General features: G+C 32.9%; 4 protein-coding genes and 1 non-coding gene across 7 annotated transcripts; 1 reads left to right on the top strand and 4 right to left on the bottom strand.

The window, feature by feature from the left end:
* Positions 1-3,788: 3,788 nt before the first annotated feature.
* LOC100775313 (uncharacterized) lies at positions 3,789-7,380 on the bottom strand. The gene is made up of 3 exons (XM_003541462.5): positions 6,935-7,380; positions 6,448-6,497; positions 3,789-4,001 (listed from the first exon to the last, which is right to left on the bottom strand). The coding sequence occupies exons 1-3, from the start codon at positions 7,227-7,229 to the stop codon at positions 3,837-3,839; spliced, it is 510 nt and encodes a 169-aa protein (XP_003541510.1). The 5' UTR covers positions 7,230-7,380; the 3' UTR covers positions 3,789-3,836.
* Positions 7,381-8,408: 1,028 nt separating this feature from the next.
* On the top strand, positions 8,409-9,831 carry LOC102667575 (E3 ubiquitin-protein ligase ATL23). Its single transcript, XM_006594226.4, has one exon. It carries the CDS (start codon positions 9,118-9,120, stop codon positions 9,661-9,663), a length of 546 nt encoding a protein of 181 aa, XP_006594289.1. The 5' UTR covers positions 8,409-9,117; the 3' UTR covers positions 9,664-9,831.
* Positions 9,832-11,670: 1,839 nt separating this feature from the next.
* LOC100527876 (VMA21 superfamily protein) lies at positions 11,671-15,042 on the bottom strand. Its single transcript, NM_001350088.1, has 3 exons — positions 14,816-15,042; positions 13,937-14,045; positions 11,671-12,226 (listed from the first exon to the last, which is right to left on the bottom strand). Exons 2-3 carry the CDS (start codon positions 14,028-14,030, stop codon positions 12,003-12,005), a joined length of 318 nt encoding a protein of 105 aa, NP_001337017.1. The 5' UTR covers positions 14,031-14,045; positions 14,816-15,042; the 3' UTR covers positions 11,671-12,002.
* Positions 15,043-16,014: 972 nt separating this feature from the next.
* On the bottom strand, positions 16,015-16,125 carry MIR10431 (microRNA MIR10431). Its single transcript, NR_161720.1, has one exon. It is a non-coding gene; the product is annotated as a microRNA MIR10431 (primary transcript).
* A 1,551-nt stretch (positions 16,126-17,676) lies between these two features.
* On the bottom strand, positions 17,677-22,130 carry ALDH2B6 (aldehyde dehydrogenase family 2 member B6). 3 transcript variants are annotated; one of them, XM_006594227.4, is made up of 12 exons: positions 21,897-22,130; positions 21,710-21,785; positions 21,201-21,338; positions 20,954-21,096; positions 20,655-20,808; positions 20,334-20,563; positions 19,733-19,822; positions 19,154-19,327; positions 18,770-18,907; positions 18,387-18,524; positions 18,223-18,284; positions 17,729-18,115 (listed from the first exon to the last, which is right to left on the bottom strand). In XM_006594227.4, the coding sequence occupies exons 2-12, from the start codon at positions 21,780-21,782 to the stop codon at positions 17,842-17,844; spliced, it is 1,614 nt and encodes a 537-aa protein (XP_006594290.1). In that variant the 5' UTR covers positions 21,783-21,785; positions 21,897-22,130; the 3' UTR covers positions 17,729-17,841. The 3 variants fall into 3 exon arrangements, with proteins under 3 accessions (NP_001354112.1, XP_006594290.1, XP_040863740.1); NM_001367183.1 differs by having other exon boundaries at positions 17,677-18,115; positions 21,710-22,042; XM_041007806.1 differs by lacking the exons at positions 21,710-21,785; positions 21,897-22,130 and having other exon boundaries at positions 21,182-21,327.
* Positions 22,131-22,706: the final 576 nt, after the last annotated feature.

Raw genomic sequence — 22,706 nt, forward strand, 5'->3', positions numbered from 1 at the left:
ATGAAGGATATTTTCTTCATGCAAACCACACCTGCAGCAAAGAGAATCAGTAGAAATGTGTGTATGAAGACGAAAAGCATTAGTAGGTAGACTTTTGTGATTACCCATAGGAAGTGTTTGATGTGTTCTGGTAATTGGAGAGCCAACATCTAGGTTCCCATGGATGGCATAATAAGTACCACTCTGAGAGGGGTCCCAAATCATTGTATCAGGCAAAGCATCATTAATGAAAATACTGCATATCTCATTATTCAAATCCATGGAAATAGAAGTAGCAATCATGTTCCAGTGCCATGTCACTTCCGCATGAATATCTCTAAGAGTCATGCAGACATCTTGAATGTGCACGTAATCAACTCTGTTGCACAAGTGGCCATTCACGGACCATCCATCAAACCAAATAGACGTGTCCCCCTTGCCAACACGAAACGAAACCCCTCCACAAGTTCCTTGGAGGCTTTTATAATCGAGTTCCAAGAATACGATGCATTATAGTAATCTCTATCAACAAAAATAAGGTCCCCCACAAATGATCTGCCTCACTCATCAAAGCCCAAGTATGCTTTCCCAACATGGCCACATGCATTGGCCTCCCTTGTTGTTCGGACCCCTAAAGCTCCATCCTTCTTAGATTGTCTAACAGTTTGCCAGTTCACCCAATTAGATGAGGGTTTCCCATGAAGCCATGGGTTGCTTTGTCAATAGAATCACAAATCTCTTGTGGTAACCAAATGTTCTACATAGTGTAAATCGGGATTAAGTTCAACGCAAACTTGGCTAGAGTGGCTCTACTTGCCCTATTAAGAAGTCTCGCTTTCCATCCTGCTAATCTTGAATTTCTCCGGTCTATTAAAAAGGTAAAATCAGCTTTCTTCACCCACCCAGACAACAACAGAGGGAAACCCAAATATTGGCTAATATTTGTTGAATTAGTAAAACCAAGAATATTGGCAAAGTTAGGCAACTTTCTTACCCATATTCTTCGAGGTGACGAACTTAGATTTCTGGATATTCACCCTAAGCTCGGAGGCTTTACAGAACATATCCAAAAGTCTATTGCATGATACATGATAATTATTATGCATACTTGATTTCTTCACTTAAATTACATAATAATTATCTCATTTCTTCTCTTTTAATGTTCTGTTTGATCCAAAAAGATAGGAATTTAAGTTATTTTGGATATTAGCTTAAGAAAGTTAAAATTAGTGAAATTTACTGTGTTTAGCTTTATTTTTTAGAGTTACACAAGAACAAAGGACAGAAAGATATATGAAGAACTGAAACAACTTGCTTAGCGCGAGAAACTTACATGGGAGAACGCATGTAAGCATCTGGTGGTTTCTCAAGTCAATTATACTATGCATGTACGCTCAATGCACAATGCACACATGTAGACTTAGCGCGTTGTCACTTAAGTCAGTTGTATTGTGTATGTGGGCTCAGTACACACATATAGGCTTAGCACATGATGACTTTCTGAAAAATATGATGGTACAACATTCTGAGGTGGTTTTAAAAAGAAGGACATTCTTCCATTGGGGGAGTCATACGAGGGCAGGAGATAAAATCCACTTTGGGAGGTTTCCTTCTTTCATGTTCTCCATTTTCTTTGTTCTTCTTATTTTGGGTCTTTCATGGTCATGAGAGACTAACTTACCCATTGTTGAAAGCTTGTATATCAAAAACTCGGTATAATGATCTCTATTATTCATTTAATGTTATTTCAATATTATTGTTTCACTTCTTTAAGTTTTTTACTTCTTTGCTCGAATATTTAGATGACAAGCTCATTAAGTTTTTCACTTCTTTGCTTGAATATTTAGATTTTTTTGCTAGTTACCAATTATTTGAGTTAGTTCTAAGTTGTATTGAAAGTCTTATTATTAATGATATGACACAAGTCTTTCTTTAAAAAGAAGAATTACTTCTAATAGTAGATGGTCAAATTAATTCACAAATGATGTTATAATTCTTTTAGTAAAAATACTTAATAAGAAAAGAATATTTTTTAATTTTAATTAATGTAGTTAATATTTTTAATATAGTTCAATCTCAAATTACTATATGAAGTAAAGTAGTGGAATTTTTATGATAATTGTCTTAAAAATTTATACCAATAATATATTTTGTTAGTTCACCATACAGAAAATTTTACACTCATAAAGTCAAACCATTTTAAATTGTTTATCATATATATTTAAGTATGACTCTTATTGGATTTTTATTAGATAGACAATTATTTTTTGATGTCCATAAAGGAAAAAAAAGAGGAAAAAAGAAAGTAAAACCATTCAACTAAAATACCACAATTATTGATTCAAATGATTAAAATTAAAATAAAATGATTTTCATTTTAATTCTACCAAATTTGAATAGTCTATACATGCGTAAAATTTAATTATAAGATTAAGATTTTAAAAAATAATTCCTATTCTTCTTTAGCTTTCTAAATACAAAATATCATTTATAAACCAATTGAACTTTTAATTTGTGGTTCAATTCTATCATCATTGCTACAATTCGTCGCTAATGCGTGTATATAATTATAATCAAAAGTAACAACTCTAGTATCTAAAAAGGGAAAAAGAATCGTTTTTTTTTTTCCACCATGCTTTACATATTTATCTTATTAAATTCGCTGACAAAAAAAAGAAATCTTCCATATTTATTCTATTAACTAACACATCTAGATTGTGTATTGGATAATTTTTCCCTCAAGGATATATAGAATAATATCTTTAATATTCATTAAAAATATCTCCTTGAATAATAATATTTGAAATAATACGATTAAATTAAGGTATTTTTTCATTTTTAATTTATAAAAAGACTTAGTAAAAATGAGAGTACACCCTATGATACCCACGCACACACAAAAAAAATACCCATATTAGGTAAATGCTCATTCAATGGGGTTTAAATTCGAGGTGGAATATTTACTTGCAAAGTTTAAAGGAGATAGGTCCAAAACTCCAAATAAAGTATAGTACCCAACCAGCTCCATACTTGCACTTATATGTGTGTAAAATTTAGTTTTTATAAATATTAAATATCTTAATTTATTTTAAAATAAAGATATTAAACGCACAAAAAAATAAGAATTTAATTTATATGTATTGTTAGTGTAAAATATTTTTAAACATATCCAATAGAAATTACCATATTGCAACATTATATATAATGAATAGGATGATATGTTGATTTCAAATTAATGTGACCAAATCTTACATTAATTTGAAATCTTTAAAGTTCATGCAAGATGAAATTAACATGACAAATCTCTGGTGTTTTAAAACACGAAGACTTAAAGTAAATGCCTATGATGACATTGATTTAAGTCAAGAAATTGATAGACAACTTCTTGATATAAAGACTAAAGCACTTTGGATATCAAGTGCCAAGTTCATGAACCTTTTTTTCGTTTTCTTAATATTTTCATAATTTCAACAAAAATGTGACTTTCATGCACATTGACCATCCAAAGCTTTCTCCACCACCTTTAAGAAATGATGCCCAATTTGCACTCAGATAGAAAGGCCTAAAGTGCTGGAATCCATAACTGTTCCCACAAATTGACATCTTCGATACAACCACCCTAAAACAGGCCCCTAGAAAATTAATGTTTAAGGACTCAGCACTTCAAAATTAATACCTCAACTTGCAACTATGAGATTCTGTGTGCAGCTAAAATATGAAATATTGAAATGTTCAAGAGAGACACAATGCTCTCACAGTTCAGTGTCTGCCATAGTTTGAATTCTAGTCCTTAACAGAAAGGCTATATATTTAATAACAATTTATTTATGCATATATAAATTTCAAGCAAAAAGACACTAGGTTATTGACTTAAGAAACAATATGAATGCAGGAAGGTTATCGAGAAACAAAGTAAAAATTGCAACAAGTACAAAAATCAAAATAAAAGCAAACATTATTTTAACAAGATATACAAAGCTGATTGGATTGGACACCCTTGCAGGACCTGGGACACCTGGAACCTGAAGAAAGAAAGTCAATAAATGGAAAACAAGCTCAGAAGTCAGCACTTGAAATGGTAAAAAAAAAAACTTTTTAAGAAAATAGATGTTAGGCTAACAGTGTTTAAATAATGTGATTGAAGTAAATTTTTTATTAGATTTAATTAAATAAATGTTTAGTATTTTGTTCTTTCCTATTAGTCTGCATGGTTAATATTAGTTAGAACAGTTTCATCTGCTTTTAGGCTTTGATATTGTAACAGTATGGTTGTGATCCACTCATTTTCTCTTCCTATACCTCTGTGTACTGGCTTATCATAAATTAAAATACACTTTCAAATTTCTCTGAAGTCTGAACTATAGTTTTCGTATGGTATCAAGAATCTGGACCAAATGATCTTGAGAAAATGAATCTGGGCTGCATCTGCGAGAGTGAATCCACAATCATTTTCACAATTGAACAACTTTACACTGAGATAAAAAGAACTAAACTTGGAAATCTCTCACTCAAAATTTCTCCTTCGCATCAAAGCCATCATTGATTCCCTGTTTGCTGTTGATCTTATCTCAACTCAAGTAATTAGATGTCATTGTTGAGGGCCTACCAGATGAATATGATGCCATAGTAACCTTTATCGGTAGCAAGTTCAAACCATTTCCACATCGAGGAGATTGAAGCACTGTTACTGGCTCGCGGTTTATAAGGCACAGGCAGCAGACCACTCAGGACACTATCTTTATTAATGTTACTTAACATTAAGGTTACCAAAATCTAGAAAGGCTATCAAACTTGTGAAATTTCCATAAACTCGACTTGTAAACTCAACTTGCAAATGCTGTATATAAAAGTATTTAAAAAAACTATGATAATACTCATAGGTAAAATCCTATAACCAAAATAGGTTTTTTGGCAAACCAGATTTTAACTTTGGTTTAGAACCCAAACTAATTTTAAAAATGGTTTCCAATCCAAAACCACTATCAATACTAGTTTTAAAATTGATTTTGGGTTAAAAACCACTTGTAAATCCAAAACCAGTTCTAACATTGGTTTAACCCATTTTCTTAAAATATGTTTTTAAATCCATTTCTCAAATCCAAAAAGAAATATGAATCAATACCAGTTCTAGTTTTCTTTCTACGTTTTTGCTATACCTGTTATTTTATTAAATTTAATCATGCAGTTGGACCCTTGTTGACAAGTTCAAAATAAACTGCAAGTGACAATATTAGAAACACTATTAATAATTATAGCAATCATTGTTACTGCACAGTATTTTGGTCTACTTTGATGATATTATTTTTACAGGGAACTCTCCTATTTTAATTCAACAATTGATCACTCGATTGAAATCAGTCTTGGCCCTAAAACAGCTTGACCATCTTGATTACTTTTTAGGCATTGAAGTAAAGCATCTTTCTGATGGTTCTCTACTTGTCACTTAGAGCCAATATATTTACAATCTTCTTGCTAAATCTGATATGACTAATTCTAATGACATCTCATCTCCCATGATTGGAGACAAAAAAAACTCCCAAGACAGGGTGCATAATATGTTTCTGATCCTACTCTGTATTGTTCAGCTATCAGCACCTTAGAATATTCAACCATTGAAAGATCAGAAATTGACTACACTGTTAACAAAGTCTGTCAAGTTTTGTACAAACCCCTAGAATCATACTAGAAAGCATTTAAGAGGGTCCTTAGATATCTCCAAGGTTCCATCTCCTCCAAGCTGTACCATTTACAGCCTGCACCTACTCACTCTCCTCACCAAATTCAATGTTACTGAGACACTGACTGGGCTTCCAATTCTGATGATCGCAGGTCAACCTCTAGTGTGTGCATTTTTCTTGGGCCTAATCTAGTCTCCTAGTCCTAGTAGCACAAAAAACAAACTGTTGTGGCCACCTACTGCAGTTGAATATTGCAGCCTTGCTTCAGCTACCTCAGAAATCTTATGGATTCAAACACTACTTCCCAAGCTTCAAGTTTCTACCACCCTATCTCCTACTCTCTTTCTGAAATTAAAAGCCAAGCTCAGTTTCTGGAATTAATAAGCAAAATTATCTCATCCTCCCTGGGCTTGAGGGAGGATTATTAGTGTATAGTGTATACTGGTCTTGTATGGGGCAGCCTCATCTGTTGGTACAGGTCAGTTGCTATTAGTATGTTAGTATTAGTCATAACAGTTGCATCTGTCTCAGGCTTTGCTATTGTAACAGTGTGATAACAACCCACTCATTTTCTCTTCATATATAAACCTCTCTCTACTAGCTTATCATTGATGAGAATACACATTCAGTCTCTTGAACACTTAGCTTGTGTTTCTCAAAATTCTCTCGACTACAGTTTTCCAATACTTCCTATCCTAAGTGAACTAAAATATAAATGGTGAATTGTAAATTTAAAAGTTAGCTTAAGAAAATGACATGTATGCAAAAGTGGGAAAGAAAATAAACTTACTAGTCCTGGTTTCTGCATTGCCATCTGTTGAAATTGTCCATTCCCCACTTCTGCAAACAATAAAAGATAAAAATGCTTTTTTAATCACATCCTGACTAATTTTTGGCGATGCACACTGCGTTTTTCAAATTTGAAGAACTAAAAAATACATTAAACTCTTTTTAATGAGAAAAAGAGTTATGCACTAAGTGTAAAAGGTTTTACACAGACATTCCATGACTACCTATGGTAAATTTGTTGACTTATAAAATAATTATATTCAATCGATGGTGATTTGTGATTAAATGACAGTGCTAATGCACAAGCATTAAACTCATTTTTAATTTGAGGAACTAAAACCATATTTAAGCCAAGAAATAACATACATCATAATTTGCTTTTAACATTCCTCAAACTAGTTAAATTTTATTTTATATGCAACGTAACATTTATGAATATTATATAGTGAAAGACGAGAGAGAGGGGTTTGTTTGTGTATTCAACTTGCCTGAAGAAAGATCAGTGAGGGTAACAGTTTGGAGTTTCCAACCTTCGCCGAAGTTAGAAAGAAGCGAAGTGGGGCCAAAAGCGATTGGTTCTTCTTCTTTCCCATCCTTCACTGCTTCTATGTGCGACGCAGCCACCACCGTTCCCTTCAGCTTCCGATTGATCAGCGCCACCGCAAACCCCGCGCCGGTGCCCGCCGCAAACCGCCGTATCTTGCCGGAGCTTCTGCAGTTGACCTCCAGGTACTGCGATGGCGGAGGAGTTTGCCGCCGTGGAGGTGACGATTGTTGCGCCATCAAAATTCAATTCAACGTCTAATGTTGTCACTTATCGTGAGAGTCTGAGAGAGAGACATTGAAATTGAAATTGATTTTGCAGAGAAAGAGAGAGAGAGAGAACGCACCCAACTTCAAGCACGATTTGGATCCTAAATGGGCCTTCTATCATAATTGGGCATTGGCACCCCCACATTGCTGTTAAAACCCTCTAAATTTTAAAAAACAATGTTTTCTTACTAAATTACCCCTAACAGTTGACACTCACAACATAACTGAAATAAGTTTCTGTCGTATGTCTGAATAAGATCTTGTCCTCCTATATAATGGATGGATGAGATCTTTTTGAGATGTTTATGTTGTGTATCATGACAATATTTTGTTGTCAACATATGTAACAAAATCACATTTTTGTTTGTATATTTCGACTAATCTTTCCATTGTATATCCCTACAAATTATCAAGTGTGTGGATCAATTGATGTGAAATTACAACAACTTGGAGTCTTGGATATGCAGTCACTTGGAAAAATACCTGACTCGAACATAATTATTTTCAATAAAAGATACTTGAGATTAGGACCAAAAATATATCCACAAATTAAATTCTAGTCTAAATACATAACAAAAATGTAGTGTGTGAGTGAGTGCCAAAGTTAATATTCTACTATGGACTCAACATTTATACAACAAACCAAACACGAAATATAGTAATTAAATATTTATTTTTCATCTTCTTTTTTACATTAGTATTATTAGAGGACTTCCTCCATCCATCCCTTGCCCTTGTCCAAAGCTAAATGAGGCATCGTAATCCTACTGCCAAAGCTTGAAATCACAAACAAACAAAAAATTCAGCAAATGCAAATTTGAATTAACCTATTATATAATTGAAGTATATAAAAATACTTGGTACATATTCAATTCAACCGTTAATAACTAAGTAAATAATTATTAAAATAATATAAATATTAAATATTAAGAGTGTATCCCGTGCAAATGCATCTAGCCGTTTACACTTGATGACAGCTAGACAGATTTTATATAGATATAGACAAAAGTTTAACGCTGAATGTCGTTTGATTCTACCTCTCTTTCTATATAATTATTTATTTATTTTTTAGGTAAACTAAATGCTTTTAAGTATTATCCCGTGTCTTATTATAATATGAAAAGGGGGTACATACTGCCAAAACCAACTACAGAGAAAAAAGAGAAAAAAAAAGGGAAAGTAAAGAGAAAAGGGAAAGAAGATAAAGAGGAAAAGGTTCAAAGTGCAAGTTAACCGTGATTGTTTGTGTCCACTTGTAAAAACTGGTTACTTTCCCACCCACTCCATCAACATTCCACAATCACCTAATACACAAAAGACAAAAAAACCAAGATGATTGATGATGTACAACTATGTTCTTAACTTCTTATAAATGAAATTCCCAGACTCATCAGAACAAATAAAATTGTGTTTCAATGCTAAAATCAGCTCACTCTTGTGCTAGAATTCTACTTTAAATGGCAATATTTTTGCATCAACTTTCTTGCTAAATTAGATGATAGGTCCTGGCAAGAATTTGCTTCACACATGCATTGATTGGAGAGGGATCAATTTACATTTTTTGTAAAAGTTATGTAGCATATAATATATAAGATCATGAATCCATGTTTAGAATATTTGCAAGTTTTTTCATTTTCAGCATTGGTGTTGACAATGATTTGAGACCACAAGTATCTTCTACGGAAAGATAATCAAGCTCGAGTCGAGTAAGAAAACTAAAGATGCCAGACAGCAAAACTCTCTTCCCGAGTTTTATTGTAGCTGACATATCGCAAGACTCAAAATCGAGATCACTGGTTAAACTGGAAAAATCTCGTGCCAAATATTGATCTACCTGTTTGATGGTAAAGTGTTGACAATGACAGTTATTTTAACAGTGGTGTTATTATTTGTTGGATTTGTGTTCCTGGTCCTACTTCATGTTTGTTTTTCCGAGAGACTCTTTAGGAGAGGATCAATGGTTGAGAGGGGTGCAAATGTAGGCAGAAGCATGTCCATAGATGACTTGGAGATGCTTCCATGTTATGATTATGTTGCCAAAGGCAACACAAGCAGCCCTGTGGATTGTGCAGTTTGCTTGGAGAACCTCATCACAGGAGATAAGTGCAGATTGTTACCTATGTGCAAGCACAGTTTTCATGCCCAATGTGTGGACACATGGCTTCTAAAGACACCCATATGTCCAATTTGCAGGTGTAATGCTCATTCTCATAGTGGAAACCAAGTTGTAGGTAACAATGACTACTTTGTTGCACCAAATAGTGGGTCTAGGGAGAGCCAAAGTCAGCAACATGACAATATGGTATTGGTGCAGTTGAGAGAAAGCCTAGAAAATGTTCCATCCACAAATGTTGACATAGAAAATCCAACATTAGGAAGTCACAACTTGGTCAGAGAGCACTAAGTAGATTCAACTGGAAATCAGATATCATGCTACCACTTTGCTTCATGCTGCAGAATTTGCAGCTTTGTGAGAGGTACCTCAAAATGAGTATTGTTGAGATATTTGAAGAATGATGAACGATGAGTCTTCTAGTATTGTCATAGTTATATATTATGTTGTTTTGCTCCATTTGGTTATGTTTTAGTTTTTTTCATTGTCTCTTTTTAATCTTTCAAGCACAAGCATCTCTTTGATTGCTCGGTAGATTATTGAATTGTTAACTGAAGTAAAACTTGCTTATCTCTAGTTAAAATAATTTTGGTTCATGCTCTTATGTTAGTACCACTCGTAAACATTTTATTTTATTTTACTACCTGTTGTTTTCATCTTACTAATAGTTAAGACATCCAATAATTATTAAGACTGAAGGCTAATTTTGATTAGAGAATAGCACCATGAATATTGATAATATTATATCCAAGTTTTGTCTAACTATTTTGGGTTGAACATTTTTTTTACCAACAATTATTTTTAAATTAAATAAGTTTTAAAATTAATACTTTCAACTAAATGATTTCAAAATGAATTTTAACACAACTATAAAATCAGTCTTGTGACTTGAAATCATTTATTTTGAAAACCACACGAGTAGTAAAAATTAATACGTTTTATTGGTGGATTAGCGTTTTTCACTTCATACTTCTCTTATAAAATACACTTGCTTCGTTTCAAATTACATCTCAATTTAAAATTTTTAAATTGTTTAAAATATTTTCGCTTTAAAATTAAAAAAATCATGAATAATTCTTTTCAATAACAATATTATTTATTGTCATTTCACCTAAATATATACTAGTTCATTTACAACTAAACTCTAATTCGTTTCATAAATGATTTTAATTAAATAAAATTATTTTATTTGTAAAGTACAACCAATAATTTTCTCACAATGTATACTACTTCAATTTACATAATTTGAGACAGAATGATTATGTTCAAGTCACCCACCGATGAGACAAAACAGAAGAAAGAAAAGTCAGGACAGCCACAATAGTAAGTTTAGGATTTATATTATAACGATAATTTAGCACATGTAATATGGGATGTGTTTTGATGTGTTCCCGATCTTATTTTCCCGTGTTGTTCATTTATCTATTTTTTAAAGAAAAATTATAGATAAACCAAACATAAAATAACTTTCACCATTGCATTGAAAAACACAATAGCAAAATTAGATCATCTAATTGTATATCATCCGAGGGAGCATGCATACGTGCCTTTCAGGGTTGGCTCTTGAAGATTGTGGACTTACCTTTCGGATTGACCAATCTAGAAGCCAAATTTTTTACAAAGGTGTAACCAATCTAGAATGTAATTTTACATTTTAGATTGTCCTGGAAGCCAAAAATGGTACAGGAAGCAACTTTATAGTGCAGGAAGCAATACCTTGAAGACGGGTGAGCCTCTTTGAGCCCATTATAATGGTTTCTTGAGGATACACTTTGTAGTTAGAAATGACCTCTCTTGGGCACGTTAGGTTATGCATAGTAGAGTTTGGGATTTCTTGAGTTCGGCTTTAAGAATTCTTAGTGCGTATGTTCTCTAGCGTGATAAAAAATGAAGAAAAACATCCAAAACATATTCTTAAATGAAAGTAGCTTTGTTCGTATACATATAAAATGCTATGAAAATAGCATGAAAACATGAATGTGCAAACGTGATATTAGATGCATGATTGGCACACGATTTAGGACCTTCTCCCTTCATCCCTATTCCTCCTTCCACCCAAAGCTGAAACACTGTCTTGATAAAACCCCTAATGTGAATCAAATTTCAACATCATTAATTAGGGATATTTTTTGGTAAAATTAAGGAAAAGGAAAAAGATGGATCAAGGTAAGGGAATGAAAGAATAACATCATCAGTTTCAGATGAATTGATGAGTTAAGGTAAATTCGCCAAAAGGAATGAATTTCCTTGATTAGAATGAAAGGATTCCAAGAAAGAACCAAAGAGAAGCACTCTTAATTAACAAGATAAATTTTCATTAATCAAAAAATTCCTACTCGTGTCATAAAAGCCTATTATACTAACACTAATGAAAATGCCCCGTATAACTAAAAAGGCCCAACACATAACATAATAGGCTTTAATAAAAGAAAACACTTAAAGTCCACAAAATTAAGCAATCCTAATCTAGAAGTAGGTTCAAATTTATGATCTTTAGGTCCCATCCATCATCCTTCTCCACAAGTGAAATCATCTTCATATTAATATCCTCTTGTAGCTTCTTTAACCTTGATCTAGTAACAATTCCTCCCAAGTTAAGGTCCTCCCCCTTTTGTAGTCCTGCATCACATCTACTGTTCTTTCTTGAGAGCCTGGGAAGGTTGTTGAGCATCCCCTGTAGACTGATTGATGCTAGCTTTGGCCTCAGCAAGAAATTTAGGATCAGGCTCGGGTTTATCCGCCGTAGGTTCTCTCAATGCCAAATATATGTAAAATGCTATCACCACATTGACAGATATGACAGCAAGAAATCCACTCACTAGTGTCATAGAGTAAGGGGACAAATTGGATGCTCCTGATACAAAAATGGAGACATGGTAAGGTGGTAGTTTTGCAACTTCCATTCCATTTTTCCCATGGTGCCTAATTTCCAATGAGTTGGGAAAAGTTAAAGGAATGAAGTGAAAAGAAATTTAATTGGAATACACTGATACATTGTCATTCAATTCAATCATGTACTCACATATGGTAAGATTGTTAAATTTAATGATAATTACTTTTAAAGCCATAACTTGGCTAATTTCTAATTGGTAAACAATGTAAAAGTATTTATACTGGCAGTGTATGAAAATAAACTTGATAAAAACTTATAAGATCCATTCTCAGCAGGCATCAAGGAAGAAGTAGTCCATAAATACTGAGGTTAAATCAACATATGAAGAGCCTTAGTATGGGAGCATTTATTAGATGCCAGTCTCGTAAGACAAAAGAACACTGAATAAAAGTGTAAAAAAATTGCTTATAAAATTAAGCTGATTTGGTCAGAATTTTGAAGAACTGACTTAAAGCACTGACAAACTGCCATTTTCAAATGTGCTTAAGTACCATAAATTCTTCTTCAGTACCTCAATGCTTGAGTTTAGGCAATTATGGCATATCCAAGTAAAAAATCATTGCTCTCTGTCACATGAAAATTAAAAAATTGAAACTGATCTCCCCAACTAATTTTACAGATTATAAACAATTCAAATAACAATTTCTAGTAATAATGAATGGGGTGTGAATGGCATACAGGGTTAACTAAACAAAAGAGATAATGATGCATGAAAATGGATTGGTTGTTTCTTGTCCGCTCCTCAATCTATAAGCAGGAAGGAAAAGGAGACAAAAAAATAAAGAGTATCACAATTTAACAACCATTTCCAAATTGCACATAATGCTAAAAACTAACTCCAATGTGAATAGTCAACTACCAGTCATCACAGTTTACTTTTTCAAACCACAGATAACAATTTGGATGATACGGATATCTCCATTGTAATAATTGTATTACAAACTTTAGCAAAATAAACTCCATCAGAAGCAGAAAATTACCTTCTTATAGAACAGTATATAGTATACCATATGGGATATGGGCAAAGCTATCCATTTCTTTAGAGGCTTTGTATATATGTATACAGATCAAATTTTCTAGATGATTTGAAAAGACGAATTCTATGTCAGGCATTGTGTGAGAAGCACAAGCACCAACATTTCCTCCAAGATCATCAATTGCCAAGACCAAGGGCTAGTTTGATTCTCTTTTTCACCTTTTTTATTTTAAAAACTATTTCCTAAAATAATTTGACACTACTCAGCAATCAATTTCTTATCCAAATTCTATTAAGTTTTGAAAATTGTTTCTAAAACAAGAAAACAAAAAACATCTGGGAGTTGTTTTCTCATTCTCTTCTATTTTCAAGTGCTCATGCCTCATGGGGGTCAAACTATTAGAAAACAGCAATGCACTCAAGAGACAATCACTTTCAAACGTGCTCAGGGACAAACAAATCTTACAAAGAATTTTTTTTTTGAAAACAGTAAACAAACAAGGCCCAATATTCTCATCTTCAGTTTTTAGCAATAAAAAAAGAACTGCAAAAATAGCATCTCTTAAAAGGAACTTCACCAGGTTTTCCAGTCAAACTAATAGATAGATATATAAAGCACGCAAATTAGAGCACAATTGTACAAACCAACACCACACACTTCAAAACACATAATCTTAAGTAGTTTAGAATCTTACCAGGAAGTATATTATGGTTAAAAGCATATAATATTGCAATAGGAATTGCCCACATGAACAGTGATGCAACGAAAAACTTCTGAATAACTCCCATTTTTACCTCAAATACCTACAAATAAAAAAGAAAGAACAGAAACATTAAAACACACACACACACACACACACAAACTTGTTTAATCCTCAAGCAAATCCCCCACACATGTTCCGCACCTCCTTCCCCTAATTTGTGAGCTGATCAGTTTACTCACTCTCACTTAGGAGTAGTGAGTAGAGTTAATGGGTCAAACTCATGGTTGAAGTGGTTAATATGCTGAAGTTAAAGTTGAATTGTTTGGATAATATTCGAGTGGGATGCTTGACGAAAATAATTTTTATCAGACTTTACTAACTCTGAATTAGTTAAAGTTCCTTTCCCTGGACCAGAGAGTTAAGAGAAAAAAAAACTCGTGGACCCCTCTCGTCTCTCCAACCTCTCCTCCATTCCCATTTCCCCTTCTCTTCTCAATCAACAACATTACTCCAAAACCCTATCTCTCTCTCCGATTCCCATGTCCCCTTCCCTTCTCTTACCCCCCCCCCCCCCCTCCCCCCCTGGATTACACCGCCGCCACCGTTTCCCCCGATTCCGAAAACGACACCACCAACACGCGGGTGAACGGCTTCGTCGTTTACACTGGCCACATTCCGGTAATGACGCAAGAGTCTCAGAAAAGCTGAAATCAAAGTCGAAGCTCGCGGCGGCGACGACGCCATTTTCAGCTGAATAGGATACTTCTTTTCACGTTGTTTAAATTTCAAAATTTCCAACCAGATTCATCAATAGAGCTGCAAATAATTAACTAATAAAGATGGCAAACTTTGAATCAAATATTAGCATACCACACTCTTAGTCCAAATCGTGTGCCCTCTCTGGTGTGAGAAACTTGTCGCTGCAACCACCCCAATGTGAAGTTCGTGGCTAAATGAATAGGTATATGCAGTGTGATTGTGCAGTGAAACTTGCGAATTGGGAAGAGAGAGAGAGAGAGAGAGATTGAACTGAAACGAAGAAAGAGGGATTGGGGATTGGGGGAAGGAGAAGAAGAGTCAGCAAAACGCACCGTCCTGGACTGAGGTTTTTTTATTTTTTATTTTTTTTATAGTACATGAGATTATGTTAATGTTTATGGTAACTTTGTTATAACAATATACGGTAATGTATTTATTGAATAATTAATATTTTAGTATGTATATAATTAATGTTATAATCAAAATTTTAAATAAATAAATAAATAAATATTTCTTTACATATAAATTATATTTTAGATTTATGATAAATAATTTATATTGTAATATAATGTTACTTTTAATTATTAATATTTTTTAAAAAAATATTAAAATTGAAAGTAAAATTAAAAATATTAAAAATGATAGATGAAGAGAGATAAGTATTTAAAGAAAAACTCTTAAAAACATTTTGCCAAAAAAAAAAAAAATAACCGCTAAAAATGGCATCTTTGGAGATAACTATTATCTTTGAGAGAGAGAGTGGGGATAATGAATATCAATCTAATGTATTTTAAAAAAATTAAAGGAGTGTATGTAATTTAAAAAATAAAAGTGTAATTTTGTTTGATTTTTTATTCATATACGCATGACAAATATTCTAATCATGAACTTAAAAATTGAAATATAATCAAACAAAACTGCACCAAGGATTCATTAAAACTTTCGGAGAACCTTATATTTAAATAAACTTTGGCCAATCTTAAAGAATAATAATATGAAACAATATATAAACTCATACAAAATATTAAAACTAAAACAATAATCCAGACTATCATTCTGTTAGCCTATTCTAATTCCAAATTATAATATTAATTCCAAACAATATATAAAACACCCTAAAAACATGAAAATGGAAAAAAATACAAAATTAATATCTCACTCCCTCTTAGAGTAAGTCTCTCCTTACTTAATTTCATCAATTCACACTAATCAGAAAATGGTCAATTTCTAGGTTTCACACTCAACACAAGAACATATTAATTTTACAATAATTTCGTATCGAGACATCAATTGGTCCATCAAACATAGTTAATTTGCGAATAAAAGAATAAGAACAGAATTGAAATTCATAAAACAATCCAAAACAACCCAAATTTTATCCTCTAGGAATTTCTACACATGTTTATTCTAATCCTCAAACGTGAATAACTCATCTCTTACCTCAAAGCGGAGAAGGAGAAGAGATTGAAGTTTCAATTTTGTTGTGTCTATGAAAGGGGAATTTCTCTCTACATGAATTATTTCACAAATCTCAACGGTGAGAATGTGCGAAAATGAGTTCTAAAGGTGGTGTCCACATTTTAGGATGATCCAACGGTTAACGAATTCGAGATCATAGTTTTATTGGAATAGTTTAGGGTGTATGCGAGAAAAAGATAAAGTTTTGGAAAAGGAAAAAAGGGAGAACGAATTTGGGAGAAAGAGAGCGTAAAAACATATCGTAAGTAAGAACTGACCTAATATGTATCTATTTATAGATAAGGTACTCTAAGTCTATTATTTATTGTATTTTTCTTTATATTATTATTTTATAAAAAGAAACTCTATTTTACTATTTTATTAAATAAATAACTAATTAAAACATCTCTTTATTTTCTAAAACATGATTTTACTCTTTATTTTCTAATACTATGAAATCCTTATTTTAATTAAAAAAACCATTTTCTCTTATTTATTTAATTTCTAAAAACTCTATTAATTTTTAAATAAAACTCATTTTATTTATTTAAAAAAAAAGGAATGTTACATTTGGATATGTTGATCTGAGTACCAAAGCAACCACCATGTGAATTCATCTGGTGATGTTTACAGCTTTGGAATGGTACTTCTACAAATCCTCTCGGGAAAGAAGGTTATAAATTTGAAACTGAAGAAACCAATGTCACTGAACAAAGTGGTCAGAAACCATGAATCTTAAATATCTTATACTATTTCATGAACTCTGTTTAAAAAGTTTGACCCGTTTGTGCATATTTTGTATGACATACTTCATTTCTTAGGCAAAAGCACTCACCAGGGATGAGAGGATAACAGGATTTGCTGACCCTAAACTTCAAGGAGAGTATTCTGAAGAAGCATTTGATTTTACACTTAAGCTAGCTCTATCATGTACAACCCTCAACCAACAACGTCCATCCATGGAGCAGGTTGTCAAAAGACTAGCTAGAAGAGGCTCTATTAATTTCAAAAGGGAGGAAGGCTTCTACTACAGAAACTCCAGAAAACAAGAATCTATGAAAGTGTAATAATTGATATCATTTTTATAATCAGAGTTATGGTTATTGGTTTGCAAATTTTTAAGTGCTAGTTAAGAGAAATTTTGTACGTGGTTTATATAACAGAATTTTGTATTTAGATTCTGTGATGACTTGAACCCTTTTGTGTTACACAATAAAAATATGTATTAATTTCCTTTGATGTTAAAAAACAATGGCATCCATAGAAGTTGTTGTTTACTAAGGTATTCTTGGTGGCTACGAGGTCCATTACACAAGAGTGGTTGCTGAAATCTATGCCTTTTATTCTTAGTATAATATAATTCTGGATGGAATATGGATAGTTCGACTATGCATAAATACTTTTACGGTTGATCTGATGAATAAAATAACTTTTTTATGAAATTGTTTTTCATTTGAGTTTACTGAAAGAAGAGATTTTAACTTAGTAAAGAGAAGTTTTTTTGACACCAAGGGTGATATTCTAACAGAAGGTAAGTTGAGTTAGCAAAGATTGGCACAGAAAAGCTTTAGTTGTGTAATAACTTTGGCTAATTCAATGCCTTAGGAATGTTCCATGAAAGATGTAGTTTTTTTTCTAGATAAGACATTATGAACATGAACACTCAGGTAGTGGGAAAACTACAGCCATGCGGGATTCTTCAAAGCAGTGACAACAGCTTTAACTTGAAGGTAGCTTCTAAGGCTGTAGATTCCCCTTACTCTCCCTTGACCACTCATCTTATATCCACCAAAAGGTATTGCTGCATCAAAGACATCATAGCAGTTGATCCATACCGTTCCAGCTTGCAATGCTCGCATCAAGGTGTTGGCAGTGTCCATATTTTTAGTAAAAACTCCAGCAGCCAGGCCATAGGAAGTTGCATTGGCTCTTCTTATCACTTCCTCTAGATCCCTATGATTTATTTCAAAACAGAATAAGTAGGATTTAAGAGGAGGATCTACTGAAGAATGTCAAAGTACAAACATGATGGCACTTTTATCTAGTGATTTGTAGCATACTTGAATTTCAAGATAGATTGTACTGGACCAAATATCTCATCTTTTGCTATCAACATGTTGTCCTGTAATAATAACAAAGAAACCAATTTAGCTATTTACTTCTGTCTCTTAGTTATGTTACTACTTGTTCAGAAATAGAACCATATTAATTGGAAGTATCATGCCTGAACATTTGAGAAAACAGTGGGTTGGATGTAGTAGCCTTTGGAGCCAATTCTTTGACCACCAGATTCCAGTTGAGCACCACTTTCAACGCCTGATCTTATGTATTTCATGATCTTCTCGAATTGCACAGAATCAATCTGAAACACATACAATTATCAATCCATCCCCCTTTAAGATGCCACCTACTTAGCATTTATCTACCATAAGTTAAAAAGAAAAAAGAAAACTCTGTTAGTATGAATGAGAAATTGCAAAAGTAGTTTCTTTTACATGCTAAAACCAAGATATTGAAAAACTTACAATGTTATTCGTATTTGAACCAAAGGTTCTCTTTGATTTAAGGTTAATTAGGAAATAGAAGATAGGAGGTAGTCACAGATACCTGAGGACCTTGCTCAACCCCATTTTTGAAAGGGTCTCCAACTACTCGTTTAAGAGCACGGGCTTTAGCCTTTTCAACAAATTCACCATATATGCTTTCATGGACAAATGTGCGAGAACCAGCACAGCAACATTGCCCCTGTATACAAGCAATGCACCGTTCTCATTATTATTAATAATAACGTAAGAGAAATGTTACCAACACATTCTTTAACATACTATTTTTATAACACACTTTATTGTTGGCTGAAATTTATTAGAAATCACAAATTTTGTGGATCTCACTTTTTATTTAATGAATCTGTTATGTTTTTGTAGTTTTCAATAAATTTTAAGTAGAGCATATTGTTATTACTCCTCATAACATAAACTATAGTCATCAAACCTGATTAAAAAATAAAGCAAAATGTGAAGCCTCAACGGCTGCATCAACATCAGCATCCTTGCACACAATGAATGGAGATTTTCCACCCAGCTCCAGAGTTACTGGCTTCAGGTTGCTGTGTGCAGACAGTTCAAGTACACGTTTACCAGTGCTAGTGGATCCTGTGAAAGCAAGCTACAAAAAATAAATCAGCCAATTTTTAGTTTACTAGTAGCTATTAGGCCATTAGGCAGCATAAATTAAAGCATATTTGTGTTGTAGACTTAGAGAGAATAAGAAAAATGAAGATATATATTTTAGAATAAAATGTATTTTAGTTTGGTCAAAATTGGTTTTAATCCCTACATTTTAAAAACAATGTTTTTGGTCCTCATTTCTAAAATGTGGTAAATTTTGTCCCTAACCCTATACTTTATTTTGACTTGAGCAGTGACAAAATTCACAAAATTTCATAAATACAAGGGCCGAAATCATTCTTTTTAAAATATAGAGACTAAAACCAATTTTGACCAATTAAACACATTTTACCCTTTTTTTTTAAGTCTCAAGAGAATTCTTCCTCTAAATCTTTTGAAGTACCTTGTCAACGTCCATATGACTACACAGTGCTGCACCAGCAGTAGGACCAAAGCCAGAGATAACATTCAGAACTCCAGGAGGAAGTCCTGCCTATTGCATCAAATCCATCAGAGAGGGCAATTACAAAGTTATAGACACATGCAGGACCACAATCTATTTGTTGTAAGCAATTTTGATAGCAGGCTTAAGTTCATCTCAAATTGAAGCTTTTAATTTCTAGAGGTCCAGTTAATAATGGAGACAAACTGACAATTGTAACATTTAAGACTTGTACACATTTTCCTCTTTAATGGAAGAGGTAATTTTATTTTTTTGTTAATTTTAGGTTATTGATCTAGTATTAGTAACAATTAACGAATAAGCTTGAAGAAAAAAAAAAGTTTCTGTAGCCTTCATCTTGGTCAAGAATCTTATTGATTCGGTTCATTTTGAAGGGTAGAGATTTCGAAGTCAAGGCATCATATACGATAGGGAAGGTATGGAATTTAAGAGGGATTGCAGCTCTATAAAAGAATAAGAAGATGGTCACAAAAGTGAAATCCAAGCCAGTATACACATAAATGGAAACATTTTTAGGTGTGGTAAAACTGTATAAGGCTACCTCAAGAAATAGCTTTGACACATAAAGGGCTGAAAGGGGTGTCTGCTCTGCAGTTTTCATTACAACTGTATTACCACAAGCTAATGCAGGTGCAACCTTCCATGAAAAAATAAGAAGTGGGAAATTCCAAGGAACAATCTGCCCTGCTACACCAATTGGTTCATGCAAAGTTTGGACATGGTATGGTCCATCAGCTGGAACTGTTAGACCGTGAATTTTATCCGCCCAACCTGAAGAAAATTGAATGAAGTCCAAAGAACATCAACTTGTTATACAATATTATAACTACGTGATATAAGAACTCAAAGATAATGGAATTACCTGCATAATATCGGAACAATCGTACTACCATGGGTATTTCAACATTTGCAGCCTGTTCATAAGTCTTGCCACTATCCCATGTTTCTATGGCTGCAACTTCATCATTGTGTTTCTCCAATAAATCAGCAAAGCGCAAAATTATACGTGATCTTTCCTAGAGAAGTTCATCAAAGATAATGATTAAACTTGTATATAAAAAACATGTAGCATCTTGTAGTCCAAAAGAAAAAAGTGCAGCATCAAAACAGCTCCATATTGAAATTTATAGAACAAATAAGTATTAGATAATGTTTTAATACATAAGCTGTCATCTTTGGCCATGGTCCCTCATCAAAAGCCTTGCGAGCAGCATGGACAGCGCGATTTACATCTTCAGCATCTCCTTCAGCAACATTGGCAATTACATCTCCAGTCCTAGGATCAAAAGTTGGAAAAGTTTTTCCTAACAAATACAAAATAGTTAAATTATGTTTCTGTTGCATAGATTGTTATGAGTAATCATATGAATGAAACAACGTTTTAAGTACATGAAGGTAAGATATTAACCAGAAGCTGCATCAACAAATTTCCCATCAATTAGAAGCTGACTTTGATCAATTTGCACTGGTGCTATGCTAGGCTCCACATCAGCAACAACAGACGCAGCAATTCCACTTATACTTCTCTGCCAATGACTATATAGGCCTGAAAATTTAGTCAATAGTTATCCAAATTTTCAGACTAACGAATTTAATAATGTTAAGATATGATCAGAAATATATGTTACACTTCTCTATACTTTATTGTTAAAGAAATTAAGATGTGTATGTATGTGACAGACAGCATATTAGCAGCACCATCGTGCATGTGTGGTTAGTATATAACCAAAAGGCAAAAAAAAAAAAGTTCAAAACCTCCCTTCAAGTTTTAAATTGTTTTCTCCAATGCAATTTATAAAGAATATATATATTCTTTCCCTTTTCCATATGTCAGCATATAACACAACAGGAAGATATTGAAGATTTCAATCTTCTACTCAAAATGCACGTTATAGAAGGGAGAGATACTGCTATTACCTAAACATCGTTTTGTGGCTGAGGCAGAAGAAGAACACACATAATGTAGAGTTGAAAGAATTCTAGAGGCCATGACCTGCATGAAGATTCTTTAATGTTGAGGATTTTTTTTTCTTCCCTTTCTTTGTAATCCTACCCTCAGAGATTTCTAGAACTATACAAATCTTCGTGAAATTAATTTTCTTACCACCCTTCTTTTAAGAGCTTAATAAAGTGTTACCCAGTAAGCATCTCAGTACTGTGTCACCCGAATGGAAGAGAAGGTAGACAGCAAAACATAGTTAGCAATAGTCAGTTATCATTAACGTAAATGAGCATATCATGTCTAATTTGCTTATGGATCAAAATTACTATTCTAAGAGTGAGCCAATGAACAAGTTAAAAAGAGTCACATTCTAATTAAAAATATAATAATGATAGCCGCCATAATAGGTAACATCAAATTGCAAGTTATATGTGATAGGAAAATTATAATCATCCACCCTGTAATACCCAATTTTTGTAAAATAAATTAAAAATATTTTTTATTTAAAAATAATTAGAATTTTAGAAAAATAATGAGATTTTTATAATTAAAATAATGGTTTGAAAGGAAATAAAAAGATATGCTATTTATTCATTTGATAGGAAATAAAATAGAGGTTTTGTTTATAAAATAATAAAAAATTGAGTAAATAATAGGTTTAAAGTACCCTAACTATAATATATTATGTCAGTTTTCAAACACACAATACATCTTTAGGCTTTCTTTTGCTCTTAACTTCGTTTTCCCTTCTCCTCCTCCCAAAACTCTCTCTCTTTTTCGCATACACTCAAACCTGTCTCAGTAAAATGACAATCTCATATTTTTTAACCGTTGGATCGTCGTGAAATATGAACATCAACTTCGAAACCTTTATTCGAACACACTCATCGTTGGGATATTCAAGATAATATTCTTGGTGGAAGAAATGTCTCTCGTACTGAACTTTCTCTTTTCGTGCATACACCCAAACCT

This window comes from Glycine max, chromosome 13 (assembly GCF_000004515.6).
Source record: "Glycine max cultivar Williams 82 chromosome 13, Glycine_max_v4.0, whole genome shotgun sequence".
NCBI classification, from domain to species: domain Eukaryota; kingdom Viridiplantae; phylum Streptophyta; class Magnoliopsida; order Fabales; family Fabaceae; genus Glycine; species Glycine max.